At 40.7% G+C, this 23,865-nt stretch overlaps 1 protein-coding gene across 4 annotated transcripts in view; it reads right to left on the reverse strand.

Annotated features, from left to right (window-relative positions):
- LOC122667726 (DNA repair protein RadA) overlaps positions 1 to 23,865 on the reverse strand; it is a 151,214-nt gene that overhangs the window by 105,525 nt on the left and 21,824 nt on the right. For all 4 annotated transcript variants that reach the window (XM_043864121.1, XM_043864119.1, XM_043864120.1 and 1 more), the window contains 2 exons: positions 13,494 to 13,577; positions 1,105 to 1,212 (listed from right to left, as the gene is read on the reverse strand). In XM_043864121.1, the coding sequence (XP_043720056.1) occupies positions 1,105 to 1,212; positions 13,494 to 13,577 (192 nt within the window). The remainder of the gene's footprint in view (positions 1 to 1,104; positions 1,213 to 13,493; positions 13,578 to 23,865) is intronic.

Raw genomic sequence — 23,865 nt, forward strand, 5'->3', positions numbered from 1 at the left:
TGTTTCCATTGCTCTCTTTCTTGTTCTTTGGAGATTTTCTTTGATCCTGCCTGGGATTAGAACTATTCTGGTCTAGTCTTACATTAATATGCCACCCCTCTTAATAACTGATATTTTCAAGGTTTTATCTTCTGTATCAGAATCTTTCAAGGTTGGCCAACCACTTTTGCCTACACCTTTTTATCTTGTTAGAAGGCCAAAGATGAAGGAGCATGCATTCGGAACAGGACCAGATTATGATACCTGAATATAAACCATACTGAACTAATTAAGAGGGAAATAAGATCACTAGGTTTCCAAATATCTATCTTCTTCAGTTATTCATGAATAGATCGTGGCACTGAGTATAATTACCAAAATCTCAACATTCATTTAACTTCCATTAACTCTTCAGAAACTTTTAGAGAGTTTAATGGTGAAACAGGACTCATGCCCTTTAGTTAGAATGAGGCTTAGTTGAGATCGATTTTAGCTTTTGAGCAATTTCGGTAGTTATTTATGCAAAAATGGAGTACAGAAATTGCAATTTTCAAGTGTCAAATTCATCATGTATTGCACAATTTCCATTGTTTTCTCAATGGTATAGAATCATCCAACTATGAGTGGTCTTAAGCACTTTTGTCCACTTATTTTGATGACCCACAGCAGGGTTCATTTGGGATCCAAATGACATGCCAGTGGCAGAAAGCAGGAGGGGGCTTGCTGCCTTCTCCATCTCCACAGCCTTCTCTTCCTTTTTGCCTTCTAAATAACTTTCCTTTAATTTTATCCGTGTACAGTTTCAGGTGCATGGTAAAAGAAAGGGCTGCTAGCATCCAGATGTGAGTAAGACCAGCCAGTTCATGCTAAAAATGTCAAAGCTTAGGACTGTCTCCATTCCATCCTTCCTGGGATCCAGCAAAACCAGGACTTGCACTAGGTTATGGCCCTAATTTATTAAAACCCTGCATATGATGTGTACATTCAGAACTCAAGGCTTACGACTCACATCATGCCTTTAGCATTCAAAAACTCCAACTTGATGTAGCCAGCCAAAGCATGACCACCTTCTTGATTGATCAAATTAAACAAACAAACTCAACCAAGTCAGAAGAAAGCTTCAACCTGTGAGAGCCCTCCAGCATTTCCAGTAACTCCTTGTAAATAAACTGTCTGAATGGAATCAACAATTAGAGCCCGGGGCTCGAGGGGAAGGATCTTTTCTAATATGTCCTGAAATAAAACAATACAATTAATCAGAGAACAAGATAAATGCATAAGATAATTAGAAATGCTTTTGGAGTAATTAAATTATTTTTTTTTTAAGTTTATTGTATTAAAACTCTCAAAGAGGGCCCATCATAAAGAGTTATTGATATTCCACAAACATCACTCAAAAATAAAGAATATACAGAAATAATAGTACAAATGAAATACCTTATATTATACAAAAAACTTAATTATTCCATATGTTTCTGCGCATTCTAGGGGAACAGAAGCCTAGAGCTCAACTGAAATGGCTTATAGCCTTTCAGAACTGTAGGGTTACGAACTGACAGGATATTTAGTTATTGCCAAGAACTCGGTTTTCTTAGCAGAATCGGCATCAGAAATAAAGAAAGAATGGAGGTGGTGAGGAACATTAGAATCACTCACTGGACATGTCCAACAGCTTAGGAATTAATCTTAACACATGAAAACCCAGCAGCTTCATGGGAATTTGAGCCAACCTCAAACCAGCGAAAAGCAAGCGAAGCTTCCAACTCATGCGGAGGAAAAGAACTACAAGAAGGTATAGACATCACATGACCCGATCTCTAAACATCATCTAGAGGGCCTTGACAGCATCAAACAATCAATAGGGTAATGGATGGATGATGCAGTGGCACTCGAATGGTTGGACCAGCACGACCAGGTTTGGAAACCCAAGCCCAGACGAAACCGACCCAACTTGGGTTTTTGGTATAATAAAGACTGGCAATGGTTTTGTCTTTTATTTTATCATGTTGAGTAGATTTAGTTGAGATAAGACTGAGTTGTCCAGCATGACCAGGTTTGGAAACCCAAGCCCAGATGAAACCAGCCCAACTTGGGATTTTGGTATAATAAAGACTGGTTGTGGGTTTGTCTTTTATTTTATCATGTTGAGTAGATTTAGTTGGGATAAGACTGAGTTGTTGTTGTTGTATCATGTTGAGTAGATTACGTAGGAATAGGAGGTAGAGAATGGAGTTTATTTCATACTCTGCCATAGTTTTAGAGTTTGAGTAGAAGTGTTTGTTTTCCTTTTCTTTATATATTTGTACCCAACGATGGGAAGGACAGATTAGAATGAAGTATTAAGTTGAGTTTACCATTTGAGTGTGTTGTCTTGCGTAGCCTACTGGTGGCAGCAGTTCTCCATTCTGGATCTGTTGCCACTTGATTCCGATCTAGCTGAGGTGGATGACCTGTAGAAGGAATAGAGAATGGTTGTATGAACCCGAGGTTAACTCGTGGTTAATCTCCGATGATAAAGTCAGAACCGGGTAATAGGAAAGTAAGACTGAAATATGGAAAGAGTAATAAATGTGAATACCTACCTCTGTCTGTTACTGTTCCTTGTATACTCCGGGTCGGTTTGTGAGAGTGAGCTGTTATATCCCACAGAGTTAGGTCGGTTGCTCTAACTCACCGTGGAAGGAATTAGAAGACTTAATATCTCAAATATATTAATTATTTGGGGCCCACTGGTTCCTACATAAGTATCAGAACATTCTTGTTATTCTATCACAAATATAGGTATATTTTAGGTATATCAGATGCCCCCCACACCCTAGACCACTGAAGGAGGGATATGGGAGTAAAAAAATAAAGAAGTTATATCACGTGCAACAAATACTCGATGATCTAACACTTAATGGCAAAGTATTTTCCCCAAAAATGTCGGGTAATTAAGGAATGTATGGCCTAGACCGAGGATTTGGATCCTCGGCAAGTAATGCCCGGCTTCGTTGTTGTGGCATTAAGAGCAAAATGGTCTGAGGATTAGAATCCTCGGCAGGTAATGCCCGGCTTCGTTGTCATGGCATTAAGAGCAAAATGGTCCGAGGATTAGAATCCTCGGCAAGTAATACACGGCTTAGTTGTCGTGGCATTAAGAACAAAATGATCTGAGGATTAGAATCCTCAGCAGGTAATGCCTGACTTCGTTGTCGTGGCATTAAAAGCAAAAATCATAGTTGTCATGGCATAGCCATGGCGCCGCCATGGCGTCCTGGCGCTGGAGAAGCCTGCATGGCGACCTACGCCATGGCGTCCCTCTTTGATTTCTTCTTCCTATCTCTCTTTCCCTCTTCGATTTCTTCTTTATTTCTTCTTTCCCTTTTCGATTTCTTCTTTCCCTCTTCAATTTCTTCTTTATTTCTTCTTTCCCTCTTCGATTTCTTCTTCCTGTCTCTCTGTCTCTGTTTTGCAACTAAGAAGTCGCCAGATCTGATTCCAGGAATTAAATACTCCTTGCTTAGTTGATTTCTGTGATGAGTTCTTGCTGGAATTGATAGAACATGATGTGGCGATGCTTTGCCTGAAGGTTTAGACTGGACCGAGAAGAGTTGAAGGAGTTATCTCCTTCATACTTTGCCTTTTTCCGTCCCAAGCTGAAGTCGTAAGGTTGAAGATAACCATAAATCCGATCGTGGGTTATTACAAACCCTTATTTTTTCCTTTTTCCTAAAGTACCCTTCTCTTCTTTGATTCCCCTTTGTCCATACTTTACACATCCCTCCAAGTTTACCCTTAGTCATTAAATCAAAACCCTTTTATGCCCTTTCTTAGATTCTGCTTAATTACAAGATTGCCATCCTTAAAACTTGAGAAACAATAGAGAAAAAATAAAACATGGCTTGAGTATACATCTATTAAACCATTAAAAATAGAGAAAATAAAAAATAAAACATGGTCGACATGCTCGCCATGGCGGGCGACATGTCGATATATCGACGTGACACCCCTCCACCTACTTGGATCGCCGTGACGCCGTGACAACTATGGCAAAAATGGTCCACGGATTAGAATCCTCGGCAGGTAATGCCCAGCTTCGTAGTTGTGGCATTAAGAGCAAAATTGGTCCGAGGATTCTAATCCTCGGTAGGTAATGCCCGGCTTCATTGTCATGGCATTAAGAACAAAATGGTCCGAGGATTAGAATCCTCGGCCGGTAATGCCCGGTTTTGTTACTGTGGGAGTTCAACATGATCTTAAACTTTTGAATCCTTTTTTCGAAAGTTGAACTTAGAAACATGAGGGATATAGTTTTAGATAAACAAAAGATATTTCTCTAAATGTAAGACCTAGTTCTATAAACACAAGGTGGCAGCATTAATTGATTTGAGGTGACAATTATTGCCGCCTAAATCATTATTGCACCTGACAATTGGAGGCCATGTTATCTTTATTTGGAATCTTTCGACGAGTTTTCATACCTCGAGAAGTGGAAGAGTCCATAAAAGTTTTTTAAAGAACAAAATGCATTACCAATCAAGCTTACCCGGGCTAAGCCCATAGCGACAAAGAAACGACTTCATCTCGATACGATCGCATCGAACTACTGAATATTCCCTCGATCCAATCATTCTTAAGATCTAAGCATCCGCAGGACTTAAGGGTAAAAGTTCATTGGCCAATTTTGGCTCTGGAACCAACCATACAATATTGAAGGGAAATCCCCCGCTCGATTTAACAAAGAAAAACTTGGTTTTCCAGTAATGGATGGACGAAACCACCCTATCTATAACTTTTATATGCTTTATCACCCGAAAATAAAACCAACCCTCTGAGTTAGGAAGAGGGGCGAGCAAAAAACTATTATTGAAGAGCTCTACGGTAGTTTCTCCCCTCAGTCGTTTCACAAATGCTACAAAGGCTGTTACAATTGTGAATGAATTGGGAGCTAATTGGGCGGGAACGACACCGTTGTGTGTAATTATCTTCAGATATAACTCATATAGAGGAAGCCAAAGACCACCTTTGAAATGATCCTCGTAAAAACACACTTCATCGTGTTTCCTAAACATGCCCGCTCAGCATCTAAAGGAAGCCTAATTTCAATTGAATCCGGGATGGCATAAATTACTCTAATACGCTCTAAGTCAAAAGCTTTTCAGCTTGGAACTTCTCGGAGAGCATCTACTTGAGGAGGATGGTCGGCATCCTCAAAATAATTCACCTCCACAATGTCTCTCTCAGAATATGACGCTGAGGCCTCAGCCCAAATCTCTAATTGGGTTTAAGAACTAGATGATGAACTAGTAGAGGATCCATCCGAGGATAAACTTTTATCCTCGGGCAGTCGAGGCATGGAAGAAGAGATTCTACGAAACGAAAGGGAAAAAACAAGACAACTTACTGATCGCAGGAAACGAAGTAGACCCAATCAAGTTAGATTCCACGACAACCAAATTCGAAAACGATAACTAGACTTAATTTATCTCTGGGGCAAATCAAGAAAGCTTGAAAGTTCAAAATGAGATCTAACTAATGACGCCCAACTCTTTATAAAGAGATTTTTGGGGCAATTATGGACGTTTCCACTTCTCGAGGTATGAAAACTCCTGGAAAGATTCAAAATAAAGCTGACATGGCCTCCAAGTGTCAGGTGCAGTAATGATTTCGGAGGGGGTAGTTGTCACCTCAAATCAATTAATGTTGCCACCTTGTGTTTCTAGAACAAGGCCTTACATTTAGAGAAATATCCTTTGTTTATCCAAACTATATCCCTCATGCTTTTATAGTTCAACATTCAAAAGTTTAAGATCATGTTGAACTGCCACGGCAACAAAGCCACGCATTACCTGACGAGGATTCTAATCCTCGGACCATTTTATTCTTAATGCCTAAACAAAGTCGGGCTTTACCTGCCGAGGATTCTAATCCTCGGACCATTTTGTTCTTAGTGCCACGGCAATGAAGATCAATTTTGCTCTTAATACCACGGCAACGAAGCCGGGCATCACCTGCCAGGGATTCTAATCCTCAAACCATTTTTGCTCTTAAAGCCAGAGCAACAAAGCCAGGCATTACCTGCTGAGGATTCTAATCCTCGAACCATTTTTCTCTTAATGCCACGGCAACGAAGCCGGACATTACCTGTCGAGGAATCTAATCCTCAAACCATTTTGTTCTTAATGCCACGGCAACGAAGCCGGGCATTACCTGCCGAGGATTCTAATCCTCAGACCATTTTGTTCTTAATGCCATGGCAACGAAGCTGAGCATTACCTGCCGAGGATTCTAATCCTCGAACCATTTTGCTCTTAATGCCACGACAATGTAGTCGGGCATTACCTGCCTAGGATTCTAATCCACAGACCATTTTGCTCTTAATGCCACGGCAACAAAGCCGGGCATTACCTACCGAGGATTCTAATCCACGGACCATTTTGCTATTAATGCTACGGCAACGAAGCCGGGCATTACCTGTCGAGGATTCTAATCCTCGGACTATTTTGCTCTTAATGCCACGGCAATAAAGTCGAGCATTTACCTGCCAAGGATTCTAATCCTCGGACCATTTTGCTCTTAATACAACGGCAATGAAGCCGAGCATTACCTGCCAAGGATTCTAATCCTCGGACCATTTTGCTCTTAATGCCACGGCAACGAAGCCGGGCATTACCTACCAAGGATTCTAATCCTCGAACCATTTTGCTCTTAATGCCCCGGCAACAAAGCCGAGCATTAACTGCCGAGAATTCTAATCCTCGAACCATTTTGCTCTTAATGCCACATTGCCACGACAACGTAGCCGGGTATTACCTGTCGAGGATCCAAATCCTCGGTCCAAGCCATACAGTCCTTAATTACCCGACATTTCTCGGGGAAAATATTTTTGCCATCAAGTAGTAGATCATCGCGTATGTGTTGCACGTGATATAACTTCTTTATTTTCTACTCCCTTATCCCTCCTTCAGTGGTCTAGGGAGTGGGGGGCATCTGATATATACCTAAAAATATACCTATATATGTGGTAGAATAACAAGAATGTTACGATACTAACGTGGGACCCAGTGGGCCACATATAATTAATACATTTGAGATATTAAGTCTTCTAATCCCTTCTAAGGCAAGTTAAAGCAACCGACCTAACTCAATGTGTTATAACAGCTCACTCTCCACTCAACTAGGTTGTAGCACAAACCAACTAGGAGTATAAAAGGAACAGTAACGGACAGCGGTAGGTATTCACATTTATTACTCTTTTTGTATTTCACTCTTACTTACCCATTGCCCGGTTCTGACATTATCATTGAAGATTAACCACGAGTCAACCTCGGGTTCATATGACCATTCTCTATTCCTGTTACAGGTCATCCACCTCAGCTAGATCGGAATCAAGCGGCCCCAAAACAAAGGAGAAAACATCGGGGAAGTACGCTGGTGACTTCAAATCCATGTCTAATTCTCCTTCAAAGTCCAATTCAAAGGAATGTAATTAGTATTTATAATACCCCTGAAGCTAATGAAACTGTTTCAGTAAAATTCAACCGTCTCAACTCCCGAGCAATCAGACCAAAGACTCGAACGCACAGGTATCACCTTCATTGCTGAACCTCTTCCTTTATTCCACTTCTTTCTTGATTAACTTCCCTCTTTTATTCCTGCTATCACTTGTTTCTATTTGAACCCTACTATTGTCGTACCAACAGAGCCGCAAGGGATTTGAATATTTGATTGAACTCCCTGGTAACTGATCCATTAGCTCTAGGGTTGGGAGTATATGAAGCCCCTCCCATAGGCAATTCAAACCCCTTAAGACCCAAACCCGAAAGCCCCTTTGATCTTGGTTATCATACCTGCAACCGATACTGGTTCGCATTCTACCACCAGGAACAATTTCAGGTATCTTTCTTTGATGATTCGATTGCTCCTTTGTTGGGTTATCACTTGGGTTTCATAGAGCTGAGGTGTGTAGAGATTGTCTCAGAACCATTGGAGTACTGTAGAGGGAGATTCAACCCACAAAGCGTTCTGGTCTCTGCCTAACGCAGACGGAAGGTTCAAATCTGTAATAGAGAGATCAGATCTAATTTATAGGGAGATTAGGGATAGGATAAAAGGAGAAGACGAGGTTTCAAGATCAGATTCTGATCTTGATGAAGAGAGAAGAAGAGACGGGAAATGAGCGAGAGTATCGTGAGAGAGAGGAGAAGAGATGAGATTGAGAGGGGGAGAGAAAAAAGAGAAGATGTTGAGGAGAGGGGAAGGAGTAGAAGGTGATCAAACACACCTGTTGGTGATCAAACACGCCTGCTGATTTCCAATGAAATCCAATATTCAATTCATTCTTCAAATCTTCCATTCATTGTTGGATTACATGAGTACATAAAGAAAATAAAAATGACTCTTGGACTCGAGCATTAATCACCTAGAAGCTAACTCCAATAAAGCATTAAATTACCTAGAAACTAAAACCAAATAAAATTAATTACTTTCACAAACTTTTGGACTCCTACATAGAAAACTTAAAGACCCAACTAGAAAACTGAAAAGTCTAATTAAAGCACTTAGAAAAAGAAATCAACTCATTAACTAAGCCTAGGAAAATGAAAAGACACTTTAAGAAAATTAAACTCAGGTCTGGTGGCTCTTTGGAGTCAACTTCATGGGCCCCACCAGCAATAATATCACAGGGACTAACCGTGGCCAGCTTAAGCTACAGCTGGGCTTAATTGGGGCTGGTTCTTGGCCTTGCGGTTTGGGTCTAGTTATGATGTGGACCGAAATAGCATGAGGGATCTTCTTCTAGCTTGACACTGCATCACTGCCACTAGTCGATGTCAAAGGTTGAAGATGGCTGGTCTCCTCCCCCTCTTCTCGTTATTCTCTTCACCTTTTATTTGTTTGGTCACCAAACTACCCCTTCTCTCCTTTATTACTTCCTCCCCTTCTCGTTATTCTCTTCACCTTTTATTAGTTTGGTTCACAAACTACCGCTTCTTCTCTCCTTTTTTCTTTTTGGGTAATAGAAAATTTCATTTCCAAAGAGGAGGAAAAAAATACAGCAGCTCCCTTAGGGAGCAAAGAGGAACAAGGAGAAGAGCCGAATCCTCAAGAGGAGGAGGATCGGAGGGAGGTTGAGGAGAGACCCCAGGAGACAACAATAAGCCTGTTCCTTGGGGTGTCATTACAATAAGAGGGGGGAGCCGAAGAAAGCCGAGCATTTATCTCGAAGGAAATGGCATCCCAAATCTGCTGATGAGTTCGCGATTTGGAGGTCCATTTCCTTATATGCTCCATCCAGATGTGATTGATCGTAGCACAAAAAACTAACTTTCCAATAGTGTCACAAATAGAGGAATCCGCAAAAGTCATGTCAATCCAGAGCCACTCTCTACTGAAGGGAAGAATTCTTCGAGTTGAAGGCCAGCATTTAGCTAGAGCTCCCTTCCAGACAGCCGAAGAGAAAGGACACGCGAAGAAAAGATGCTCTGTGTCTTCAGTATTGTTCCAACAAAGGCAGCATGAAGGAGGTGCATTTATCTGATGATGACGGAGGAAGGACTGCGTTGGAAGACAGTTTGAGAGCGCTTTCCAGGCCGTGAAGCAGTGACGGGGGATGTGATACTTGAACCAAAGCAAATTTCTCCAAGGAGCCTAGGCACTTTTGGAGCGGATATGATCCCAGGCAGCTTTAGTACTAAAGCAGCCGAAGGAAGAATGAACCCAAAGAACAGAATCTCCTCTCCCTGGGGGACTTCTAGGGAGGGAGGGGAGGGTTGCCCAAATGCTGTTAAGCGACTGATGAGAAGAAGGCGGCGGAGTCCATCCATTGCTGCCAAGGATATTTGCAACCTTGGATTGTCTAGTGAGGCCCGATCTGTAAAAACCTTTGGTGGTAACTTGCTGGAGAAGGATGCCCATAGGGTGCCAATAATCTAGCCAGAAGGAGGTAGATGAGCCATCACCAATACGGGAGCAGATAGAACCTTGAACTAGGGAGCGAGCAGCTAAGATCTTACGCCAGACCCAGGAAGCATCAGAGGACAGAGAAACAGTCCAGAAGGAATCATGCTGCAGGTGTCTCGAGTAGATCCAGTCAACCCAAATACTTCTCTTTTTAGAGACAATCTTCCAGATCAGCTTGATAGTACCAGCTAAGTTTACCTCCTTGATTCTTCTAATACCCAATCCACCCTCTTTTTTTGGCAGACAGACTGAAGCCCAACTGATGGAATGAAGAAACCTAGGCGAATCCATGCCCTTCCAGAGAAAAGAGGCCATTAGGAATTCCAAGGCTTTGATAGTAGAGTGAGGTAGTCCATAGATGTCGGACCAGAAGATATAAGAGGATTCCAACACTGATTTGATGAGAACGAAGTGACCCGCATAAGAGAGAAGCTTTCCTTTCCAAAGCTAAAGGCGCTTCCTGATGAGATCCAACATAGGGGTGCAGTGATGCACAGATAGCCTACTAGGAATCAGAGGAAGACCCAAGTATTTGACTAGGAGCTGGCCAACAGTGAAACCCACTTTCTCGATAAGAGCTTCTCTTTCCAAATCAGAAACCCCCGCAAGGAAAAGAAGAGACTTTGATGGGTTTGTGCACAGACCCAAGGCCAGCTAGAAGCGCTACAGACAAGACATAATGGCTTCAAAGGAGCTAATGGAAGCTTTGGAGAGGATCATTAGGTCGTCCGCAAAAGCTAGATGGGAGAGCTTGAGAGCTTTGCACTTCGAAATTGGAGAAATGAGATTCTGATCCGTGCAAGATTGGATATTCCTAGAAAGAACTTCCAAAGCCAAAGTGAAGATGTAGGGAGAAAGAGGGCACGCTTGTCTGATTCCCATAGAAGTTGAGAAGTAGCCTGCCGGACTGCCGTTTACTAGAACAGAGAGCCTTGTAGAGTAGAGTCAAGCATGAATCCAATTGACAAAGGCCGGAGCTTCTTCTCTCCTTTAATACTTCTTACCCTTTTTTGTTGTTTGTTCCAAGTTAATGCCTGCTCTTTAAATTATAATACCCATCTTGTCCTCTCTTTAGCATCTACCTTATTAATCCTCTCATAATCTGGATATTTATAGTTCTGCCATTCTTCTTTAAATTTAAAAATAATCATAGTTTCGCCACCAAACTATTAATTTTATTACTCTATTGCTCGTGTGGGCCCATAGCAACACCAAATAAGGTTTCCGAACCCTGGGATCAGCATCAATGGACCACCAAAACCAGTTTACATGGCAGCAACAATCTGTGACAACAACAAAAACAACAACATACTCAGCCTTATCGCAACTTAATGGGTTCGGCTACATGGATCAAAAAAAAAACAAACTATGGAAAACTAAGGCCTAAACAACAAAGGGGAATGAAGAGATGGGAAATGAAAAATGAAAGATGGAAGTTAGAGGAAAGAGGCACAGCCTAGCAAAGTATCAATTCAGGAGAATCTCAGCTATATGGGGACTGCTACATGGATCCTTGTCCTCCAATAGGCTCTATCTGAGGTCATACTTGGTACAAGACTTAAACTATGCATGTCCTTCCTCACAACTTCTCCTATGGTCATTTTAGGCCTGCCCCTAGCTCTTTCAGCTCCTTCAATCGGGATCATATCACTCCTCCGTACTGGGGTGTCCCTAGGCTTCCGTTGAACATGACCATACCACCTCAAACGACTCTCTCGGAGCTTGTAATTGATCGGGGCAACTCCCAAGTCAGCTCTAACACGATCATTCCTTACTTTATCCTTCCTAGTTTTTCCGCATCCATCTTAACAGCCTCATCTCTGCTACATCTCAATATGACACTTCTTAACTGCCCAACATTATGCCCCTTCCATCATAGCCAGTCGTACAACAGTCCCATAGAACTTTCCTTTAAGCTTTAAAGGAATACGTCGGTCACATAGCACTCGGGACGCACTTCTCCACATCATCAATCCCACTTTAATCCTCTATGAAACATCATCCTCTATGTAACCTTCTTTATTTATGATTGACCCCAGATATCTAAAATAGTAACTTTGCGGAATCTCTCTTTCCTCAATTCGCACCATGTCAGTACCCATCATAGTATGACTAAAATTACACATCATAAATTCCGTCCTCGTTCAACTAATCTTAAAGCCTCTTGTTTCCGAAGTTGATCTCCATAGCTCTAGTTTAGCATTAATCCCTACTTTTGTCTCATCCACCAAAACAATATCATAGTGATGCAGAAACAAGGGTGCATTCCAGGAAAAAGAAGAAGAATACGATTTTGAGAAAGCAGCAGGCAGCAGCCCACGGTTCTATTGGGTTGCGTATGTTTTTATTTTATGAGTCCTGTAATGAATCAGTAAACCGGTTGGTTCAGCTGGTGTAATTTAAGTGGTGGTCCCATAGTTTAGTTGAGTCTTTATTTATTAAAGTTGTTATTAGAATAGTCAGTCTCACGTCAGCCTCTAGTTAATTGGGCTGATAGTGTCTTGTAACTCAAGTAAGGTCCAAATTGGAAGTTTCTAATTTTGACCCCTTGCTCTCTTTATTCCTGTTAACAAAAGCAACCCAGGAGGGCAATCAGCCCACGATTTTGCTATTCAATATTGCTGTTTCTACTAATGTATTTCCATGGTGTTCGATCCTTGACGATGGAGCTGATGTGTGATCCAAGCTGACTCCTTCCGGTGGGAAGCCCAAGAGGTTACTCTTCAGTCCTTGTTCTCATTCTTTTCAAGCATTCCAGGCATTAGAAGACCTCCCTACTCCAGCCGAGACTCATTGTTGCTGCCTGCTCTGCAATTCCTTGGTTAGTTTCTATTTTGGGTTACCTTCTAATTCCATTCCCTCTCTCTCCTGCCCTATCCAGCCATTAGTTTTCTTCAAGCTTTTCAGCAAACCTCCCCCCCCCCCTTAAGACATCCACTCGATCCCCTTTTTTAGCCCCATCTGACCTGCAGATCACCTTCCTCAAGAAATCTCCCTAAAACCCAACAAACCCCCCCTTTCCCAGCCTGCAGACCAAATCGGCAGAGACAACTGCCCTGCTGCAAATCTGTTTGCCTAATTCCTTGACTTCCCTGTTATCCTAGTCCTATTCCCTCTCCTGTACTTTTGCCCTCATCCTATTTATTACTACACCTACCCAACGCATCCTTAACCCCATCGAATTGAACCTTTCCCCTGATTCAGATCCTGTTTTGGGACTGGTTGAACTTTCATTCCTATCCTACATTGCATAAGCGAAGAGCAACAATCTGTGACTAACCTATGCCAAAAATCAACTAGACTAGCCTATCTTATAACCTGCAATCATGGTGTAAGGAAATTTATTAATTATAAGTGAGTATTAGTGAAATGTAATGGAAGAAAATTTGAATCAGTTTCAGGAAAATGCACTACAACATGGGCATCAGAAATATTACTCATAAGACAGTTCAAATGATAATGTCAAAGCCATAATAGGTCACAAATGATTTACTAATGGAGAAAGAAAACATATGCACATTCATATGAGGAAGTGTTAAAAAGGAAGCATAAGCTTCAGAAGCATGCACCTCAACATCAGTACCCGAATATAAGAAAAGCTCCTCTGTTCCAATTAACATTCGGTCAGCTCTACTCCCAATTTGCTCAACACTCTGCAATGCAAGATGAAAAATAAATAAAGCTGTCAAGTGTAAGTTTTACTGCTGTGGTTATGTTTTCTATTCTTTGTTGTTAGTATTAGTTAGAGTGAGGGCTATGTTTGGGTACAGCTGGTTTTCTCTTAATTCGGTTTATGTACTTGGCTTAATTAATATAAATACAAGGTTAAGGCCCATGGTTGATGTATTCTTCTGTTCACAACACAACTGTGGGCAGTTCTCTCTCTTCCTCGTGACTTCTCTTTTTCTTCTCTTTCCTTCTCCACTGTTACTGATTTTAGTGTTTTGGTATTGTCACATGGTATCAGAGCATTAAGATCTAGTGATCCTCATATTCCTTTCATCTTGAGAGTTTCTCTTGGGTTTCTCTTTTGTATTACACAGCAACAAATGTCGTATGAGTGCTTTGTCTGAAACCCTAGTTGATAAAATAATGAAAAACTAGGGTTTCTTATTGCTACGAAGATCCCCTTCAATCTTCCATTATTGATGATCAGTGATTGATGCTGGCGGTACCCTGTTTTTCTATGGTTTTTGGAAATTTTTTATTGGTCGACAACTCCCAATCTGCCCACCAGATTACCCTACTGATTTAGGGAATTAAAGCTCCTCTTATATGTGTCCTTCGACCTTGATTGGCTGCTGATCAGAGGCTTGGATATGAAGTAACTAAATTTCTCCTTCTTGATGTGCTGTTTGATACCTGAAATCCCAGACAAGATTAATCATTGCATTTCTTCAGATCAGATACTTTGAATCTGATTGATTGTTTAAGGCTTTTGAAGACCATCCCAGATAGGTGCTTCGACCTGAAGTTGGGCCAGTTCTGAGCCCTGGTTTTGCTGCAATACAAAATCTCCACAACATCCTGCAGTGCTCTGTTTTGGTACTTTTTTTTTTTTTTTGGTGAATAAAAAATATATTACCAAAGCCCGAGGGGGGGGATACACAAGGGGGGAGAAGAGGGGGGAGAGGGAAGAGAAAAGCCCCAAACCCAACTAAGGGGCGGGAAGGGGGCAGCAAAAGAGCACTATCTAAGCCCCAGGAATTTACAATATGCCTGTTCCTTGGGGTGTCCAAAAACCTCTTGTGAGGGAGAAGCTGGATTTTGGAGGAGACATCCGAAGAGATGGCTTTCCAAATCAGGTCAAAAGATCTAGATTTGGAGGTCCATCTCCTGAAACTCCTCTCCATCCAGACGTGATAAAGGGCAGCACCAAACACAAGTTTACCTGTAGTGTCACAGATAAAGCTTCTGGAGAAGGTCATGACCAGCTAGAGCCACTCTCTGGCAAAGGGGAGGGGGGTTTTGCTGCGAGGCCAGATGGAGGAGAGGGCCTTTTTTCAGATGGTGGAGGTGAAGGGGCAATCAAAGAAAAGGTGGTCAATGTCTTCAACCCCATTCCAACAAAGGATGCAAGAGGTAGGGACATTGATTCTCCGGTGCAGAAGAAAAGCTTGGGTTGGGAGGCAAAGGTTCAGGGCTCTCCAGGCTAGGAAGCTATGGCGAGGGATGTGGCCTTTGAACCAGACAAGCTGATGCCAAATGGCAGTAGGGGCGTGAGGCCTAACAAAGTTCCAGGCAGATTTAAAGCTAAAAAGGCCATTTGAGGAGGGGAGCCAAATGACCTTGTCCGCAAGTGCTCTGTTTTGATACTTCTTCATTTAGTCTTCCACTATACTCTATTTTCTCCAATTTCAGCAAGGATTTAAGGCAGTGTTGGCCCTTTGTGAGTGACTGTTTCACTTCAGTTTGGTGATACTCTGGTATTGGATTAGCTGAGTTTCAGGTTCAACATTAATCTCTAATATTATACTGAAGGGCATTATATTGCTACTCTCCTTTTACATACTAATGGCAGAGTCCAAGTCTCCTGTGGACAATGTTAATGTTTAGAAAACCTCAATCAAGCTGAACGGTGCTTCCAATTATCTTCTCTGGGCACAGGCTGTGGAAGTCTACATCACAGCCAAACGTAAGATGGATTATTTGACAATGACTCCACCTGCTCCCATTGCGAATAATTACAAGGATTGGCAATTAGAAAATGCTACTTTACACTGTTGGATCTGGAACAGCATGGACCCATCTGTAGCTGCCAATGTCATGTTTCATAACTGCCAAGGGCGTCTAGGATGAACTCAAAGAGAGCTATTCTCAAAACAAAAATATGTCAACGATATATAACTTGTATGAAAAGTTCTTTTCTTTCAAGCAGGATGGAAAGTTTGTTGGTAACTACTATAGTAAACTTAAAGGCATGTGGGAGGAACTCAATGTCTATCAACCACTCTCCACTAACATTAGTGTTCTCAAATCTCAACATGTTGAGTTCCTTATTGCTAAATTTTTGTCTGGATTGGACTCCGATCTTCAACCTGTCAATAGTCAAATATTAGCTAGTGAGAAGATCCCCTCTATGAATGAGGCTTATTGCAATTCGGCGGGTTGTGTCTCCTCTGGTTAACCTGATTCCACTCCCTCTTCCAAGGATAATTCGGCCTTTTTTGTTAATGGTGGTGGCCGTGGTCTTGGTAATGGTGCTTCTAGTAGAGGTTGTGGATCAAAGGGAGATCGTGCACATGGCATAGATGGTCGTGGCAATCCACCTTAGGATCTTGCTGTTCCCTGGTGTACTCATTGTGATCGTCCCAATCACACTATTGATAAATGTTGCATGAAGCATGGCAAGCTTTAGTGAGCACCACAACAATTTGCAAATACTATTGTTTCTGATGGGAATATTGAAGTGATGCCTCCTATTGACACTAATCATGGTCCTACACCTGGCGGTGGTGTCTCATCCCATACTGATGTGATCAATCAACTTCTCAAACGAGTTCAGCAACTTGAGACATCCTCTGCTACATTAATTCATTCAGGTACACCTACATGTTTCAACTGTTCATCCTCCACTCCCTGGGTCATTGACTCGCGTGCGTCCTCACATATGACTGATAAGCCAAATTTTATCTCTTCATCTCAACAATCTGACTCTCCATCATAAGTTATACTTGCAGACGGACCTCTCACTAGTGTCACTGGTCATGATGTTGTCACTCTATCTTCTACATTTTCATTATCTATTGTTCTTCACGTTCCCTAATTGCCTCTTAAAGTCAATTGAAGAAACATGTTAATTGTTCCATACTTCCATTACATTTCATCCTTCTCATTGTGTTTTTCAGGATCTCAAGACAAAGATGACGATTGGTGGAGGACATGAGAGCGATGGCTTATACTACTTTGACGTGGCCTCACCATCTACGGCGGTGGCTGCTACCTCTATTGGCATTTCCCCTTTACATTAGCATTACTAGCTGGGGCACCTTTCTCTTTCCAAGCTACAATTGGTACCTGGTTGCAAAAGTCAATTTTCCGTCTTAAGTGATGTTTGTGAGCTTGGCAAGTATCACCGTACTGTTTTTCCATCCCGTAGTAAGTCTAAAAATCAGTCTTTGTTTGATTTAGTTCATTCAAATATTTGGGGCCCATGTAAGGTCAACAGAAGTATGTTCTTGGCCTTCTGAGTAAGACAGGTATGTAAAACTGTAAGTCTATAAATATCCTTATGGACCTTCATGTAATGCTTAGAGTGTCCGATGATAAGGAGTTAGAAGATATGCATCAATGTCAATGACTTGTCAGTAAAATTATATATCTTACTATTACCCATTCTGATATCTCCTTTGTTGTTGGAGTGATTAGTAAGTACATGCAGACACCTAAACAAGTTCATTGTTGTTGAATCTAAAATGCCTTAATTATATGATATAAGTTTTGGATACGAAAACCATTGTGTGATGTGCATTTAGGTGCACTAACATGTAACATGTGTGTTAATGAGCTAAAAGTTTGATGTTACCCAAGCATTTGAGGTGGAATCATTGAAGACAAAGATGGTGTGTTAATTGGAAGAATTGCTGAAGACGAACTTTCGCGAGCTGAAGCCGGTTGTCCATTGTGTTGAAAGATTGAAGAGCTAAAAGATACATAAAGTTGGAGAATCTTTCAAGACATAATATTATTGTTGCTCCCAGGTTGACACTGAGAAGGGGGTGAATCAGGGCGAATAAAAACCTTTCAAACAATCCCCAACACACCTTTGTTGTTCCTAAATACCCAACACAGCTGGCACTTACAATTGGGTCTCACACTAACTTCTCCTTCACAGATGCCATTGCTAAAACTCTCTCTATTGCCCAGAGCTCAATCACACAATATTGCCAAGGTGCTGATGTTTGCACTGTCACTAGCACACAGTCGTGTAACACACCTTTCCTCTCAACCACAGACAGGCATACAATTCCTATGGCAAGGTCTACCTGGTGTGCAAAACCACCCTGTAAATAAGCACTCCAATATCCAATGCAAGCATACACAACCGCATCCACAACACAAAGGTATACGTGCTTCGGCAAGTTGCCTACATGCACGGAGTAATGGTCACATTGACCTCAACATCTACTCAATACTGGTCTTTAACTCCTGATATACAAAAGCAAGGGCAATCTACCCCAGTGGTATTTCTGTCAATGCAATGACATAGGACACCCTGCCTGCTTCAACCCATGATATACAAAGGCAAGGATGGTACCCCTACTATGTCTAGATGCAACAATACAACTCAATTTAATCAATTTGGGCCTATATCAATGCCTTACAACGAAACCATATCTAGTCTAAGTCTTTGGCAGCAATTCAACCTAGCTAGCATATACAAATGGAAACACAAATACAAATGACAAGGGTAAGTAATGCAAATGCCTACAACAGTATGTCACCATTCCTGGTATCCAAAGAAGCTCTGGAGTGTCCGTGGAATGTCTGTAAAAGCTTTCCGACAGTCGAATCCTTCTTCTTCTTGTTCCCTTTTGCCTCTTTTGCTTCCTTAGTATTTTCACAAACATGAGTGAAAATAGGATTTTTTTTATTTTTTTTTCGCACCTCAACGGCTACTCTACCTCTGTGTTTTTGTGATTCTTAGTGTGTAGATCTCGAAAAACTAAGAATTCTACAAGCTGGATGACCCCAAATGGAGTGGTGGCTAAAAAGTTCTGGCATTTCAAAGTTGGGCCAACCGGAGAGGAGAAAATAGAATCTTCATGCAAGTGTATTTGTGCACGCGCAACACCAAAGTGACGTTTGATCCAGTAAAGCGCATGTGCATGAGCGCGACTAATAGAAACCTTTGGATGGGAATCTTGAGGGGCTTCTTATTTAAGAGGCATCAGATCAGCATCGGACCCGTCTAATGTGTCAATAGGAATCTCAGATCGATCAAAGTATCATGAGTTCATGACCATTGGATTCGAATAGTCATGACATGATAATCGTTCCTCATAAAGTGAAAATGCGTTTCACCTCACCATTGATCATCTCACGAGCGGCGAATCAAAGTTGATGAAAAAAAATCTAGGGGAGTGTGTACAGTACACTAATAGAACACCGTAGCAGGACCAGAGTCTGTGTGTGACCACTTAAGGTTGTGTTTGGTTGAAGGATTCAGAGGAGTCGGATTCAACGGAATCCGGATTCTATATTTTAAAGCGTGTTTGGTTTCTCGGAACACGGTTCCATGTTGGAATCCAAGAATCCACTAGAATCCAATTTTATGTGTAATTTTAGAATCCACAAGAATTCACCCCTAGGGGCAAATTCTAAAATGAGTCCAGGATTCTTGGCCTAGGTATTTAAGAGGTGTATTCTTGTGGATTCTAAAAATCGAGCCTAATGCTACTCCCTCTCGTTCCTTTCTCACGATAACCCGAAGAAGCTTTGCAACTCCTCTGCAACTCAAAGCCCAGGCAAATCGACTCCATTGGAAGGCAAATCAGCCTTCTGCAACTCTCTATTACTCGGTTAACGTACGCACGCAACGCTGAAGCTCATCTCTCTCTCAACAACTCAACCGACTTGCTAGACTAGGCGTCTGAGTGTCCAGGTATGTCTTCGAAACCGTTGCTCCTCACTCTCTCTCTCTCTCTCTCTCTCGCTCTCCCTCTCTTTCTCGCTTTCTCGCTTTAGCCTAGGTTTCCATTCACTCGAAGTTCATGAACTGAATGGCGGGAACCGTTGCTTCTCCGTATCCCTGTTTCACAAACCGAAGTTTTCTCATTTCCCCAATCGTTTTCTACCCTAAATCCCCAAAATGTCAAACGAAGGTTTTTTCATCCTCATATGCATATCGTTAGTTTGCAACTTAGGGATTCCTTTTTAAGGATCTAACTTACAAATCTATTGAAGCTTTTTTTTTTAAATGAAAAATTATTTGATCCACTGAAAGATGAAGATGGAATAAAGCAACTATTGGATTTCATTTTTCCAAGGAAAATAGAGAAAGTTAGATCAGTGGTGAACAAATCTATAGTTCATACCTTACAATCCCAGGTGAGTCGATTTTGGTGTATATATCTGTACATTTTGAAGCTTGAATCCTTATCAATTTATATTATGAACATAGTAAGAAATACTGCAAGTTAAAGAATTAGAATGTTTTGCCTTGTTCTCGATATTGTCGTTTCACCCAACATTGTTGTCCATGAATCACTAGCTGTTCGCCCATATGGTTCACAGAAGAGATAGTCATTGCTCATTGTTTTAGGTGAAAACCAATAATAGATACAGCCCAAGCTCAGTTCTTGAAAGCCCTTTTCTACTATTATTTGTCTGACCAGATAGAAGAACCAGAAGTAGACTATTGATGCTTAATACTTAATTTTTTCTTTTGAACATTACTTGCATCATGGCTATCGAATGTTTGACAGATACAGTGTTGGCTTTTGGACTTAAAAGGCAAATCATTGAAAATGTATTGGACCCTGTTGTTTGCATCTATATCATGCTCTCTACTTGCCAGTATTCCTAAAAACACAGGGCTGTCCGTTAGCTGATTCATTTCCAAGACTGCATAGTTGGGAACATCATGTGAAGCTTGCAAAACACATGAAATCCAGTTTACCTAATGACACAGAGCCCTCAGTTAGGTGGCTCATTTCCAACACTGCATTCCCATTTCCTATCATTTAACCGCTACTAATTCTTCTAGAGCACTAAAATTACAACAGAATATTCTATGCAGTTCCTCCAACTTAAGCTTTTGTTACCATTATCCAGAAAAAATTAAGTATTAAGCATCAATTAACATTTTAAACTTGAAGAGCTCTGTTTGAACCTCATTGTTGTGTGTTCATATGAACTCCAAATTGATGAAGCCACAATTTTCTGTGTATTGTGTCTAAAGAGTTTCATAAATCCCTGGGTTCTAAAATTTTCCTCCCTTCCTTTACTCTTCTGTGGTAGTTTGATAAATAATCAATTGGTCAGATCTGGTTATACCTGGGGTCATCTTAGGCCACTATTATATATTGTTGGAGTTGTAAGAGCTTGAATACCTTGCTACTGGCCTAATATTTTGGTGTTTATATTGCTGGGAATTGATGTATAAAATACTGTTGTTGCTGTTATATTGCTTTGGTTTTCTAATTTCAATAATTCGTGAACTCATATGCTATAATGAGTTTCTATCACACCATTAACATATGGTTATGTTTGAATCTATTTTCCCATTCCTAAATGATTGTTCATATACAATTACAAATAAAATGTTGGGCATGTACCTATAAAATATAGAGTAGAAATGACCCTTCTCATTGTCCAAACATATGGTTATGTTTGAATTTATTTTCCCATTCTTATTGTCCATTAAACTTGCATTATTAGGTCATGATCCAGATTTAGTAAAACATCAAATGGACCTAATACATTCCTTGTTTCCCTTTTTGATCCAAGAGAGAACATCATACCCATCAATTCAAATGGTCCTTAATCAGCACTCTTTCATCAAGGCATCAAAGCCCTTTGGTATGTACCAAAGGATAATATTTGGGAGCATTAATTGCTTCTTCTCCCCTTTCCTGTCTTTATCTTCTTCTGAATCGTTTGAGACTCCATTGGAAACATTGTAAATTGGTCCCTGTTAATTCTAAAGAATATATTCCCCCATGGGAAGGGCACCCCACAGGGATGAAGGTTGGTCATGACTCATAACATCCCTGACTCTCACCCATGAAAGAAAATAAAAAGACAATAAATTAGGATAATGAGGAAAAGATGAAGGAGGAGCTGATTTGATGAGGGGATCCGAATCTGATCTTCACACACCCTGTATAACCTGCCTTTGGCTATAAGGGGTGATGGAAGGTGCAAGGGGTCTTCTTCTTCAACTGAGAAGTGACCCATCACTCTCTCATTTTCACTCACCTATACATCATACTCTTGTCTAATGAGATCAAACCCTTGTGTGGTTCATAGCAAGTCTCCTTGACTAACTTGACCTGCTCTTAGATTTCATGTTAGATATGCTTTTCTTCATCCACAAATGTTGAAACTTCTGTCCCTCCAGCCGATAAGCCTTTGAAAGAGACTAGTTCCCTAATTACATTTGATGATACTAATTATCTGTATTAGTACACGTGTGTGTGTGTTGTTGTGTATCAATTATTAGCATAGGGAGCACTGACCTAGACTACCTAGTTTAAGATGGGATTCAATCCCAAGCTTAGGTAGTAGCTACTACAAAACTCCAATGTGCTCTTCACTGCATCAGCTGCTCTTTGTGCCATTTTCTTCTTCTTCCTATTATAAGGAGTTTTCCAAGATTATGCATATCTTTAGCTTTTGTACTTCATATGGTTAGATTTGTCCTAATTGATTGCATCATATTTTGTGATTTCTGTTTTGGTACTAGATGGATATTGACCTCGAGAACAAAGAGATGATATTAATCTGGGTACTTACTGCTGTTATTGCAGTAGTAGAAAAGTATAAAAAATTGTTCCTCACAAAACAACCTTATCGACTTGAGAGTAATCGTGGATGGATTAAGACAGAGAGAATAATTGGTGTTTCCGACAAGATTTGTAGAGAATTAATAAGAATGAGTAGAAGAGCTTTTTATACCTTATGTCAAAGGCTACAAGATGGTGGCCTTTTGCGTCATACCAACTCAGTTCGAGTCGAAGAACAATTGGTCATATTTTTATACACAATTGCCCACAATATGAAGAACCGAGTTATGAAGCATGATTTTGGACACTCTGGTGAGACTGTAAGTCGGTACTTTAACAAAGTATTACATGCAATTCTTAAGCTGTACCCAGTGTTACTGACGCCTCCAAGTACCACAACCCATGAAAAAATATTAAATAACCAAAGAAGCTTCTACCCCTACTTCAAGAACTGCATTGAAGCCATAGATGGGTCACATGTCCCAGCTTGGGTTCCAGTTACTGATCACTGTAGGTTTCAAGATAGGAAAGGAAATATATCTCAAAATAGTCTAACTGCATGCGATCATGATAAAAGGTTTACATACATACTATCTGGTTGGGAAGGATCAGCAGCAGATTCTAGAATATTAGATAAAGCCATTCATAGACATCGTGCAACCAAGTTAGTGATACCTACAGGTAAATTTTATCTAGTTGATGCTAGGTTTGCCAACAAAACGGGGTTCATAAGACCGTATTGTCATGTTAGGTACCATTAGAAGGAGTGGAAGAATTCAAACTTGTCACCAACAAATAAATAGGAATTGTTTAATATGCGACATGCTAGGCTACGAAACGTTATTGAACGGGCATTTTCTAATTTGAAGTCAAGATTCAAGATATTGAAGGTTCAAACGGAATACCCATACAAGACTCAAAAAAAAATTTGTGCAAGCATGTGTTCTCATACATAACCATATCCTTACACAGCACAATGCTGATGAAAAAGAGGAGTGGTTAGCTGTAGCTAAGACAGCTACAGGGCCTAGTTCTAGTGTTCAACCCAACCAACATATTGACACATATGATGAAGATGAAGTTGAGGATGATCATAGTGGTGACGAAGATGATGGTGAGACAATTGATGCTGATCAATTTAGAGAACAAATAGCTGATAACATGTAGGCTGACTGGATGACAGGCAACACGGATGATGAAGAAACTTCTGGTTCTGTTGATGATTAGTTTGATTGATATTGTAATATATTGGATTATAAACTTAAGACATGTTTTGGTGTTGTACTGGTGTTTAAACTTCTGCTATGTTTCTTTTATATTTGGTGTATGAACTTATGTCATGTTTATGTTAAGTTTTATGTTTATTATGTTTAATGATCTCAATGTTGAATGGATGATTTGATCTCAATAGGGAATGCTTGTGTTAACATATTATGTAATTATTTGCTTGTTTTTGTGTTTGAAGATTTTTTATTTTTTGTATATTAATTCC

The sequence above is a fragment of the Telopea speciosissima genome, chromosome 7 (assembly GCF_018873765.1).
Source record: "Telopea speciosissima isolate NSW1024214 ecotype Mountain lineage chromosome 7, Tspe_v1, whole genome shotgun sequence".
Classification (NCBI taxonomy): Eukaryota; Viridiplantae; Streptophyta; class Magnoliopsida; order Proteales; family Proteaceae; genus Telopea; species Telopea speciosissima.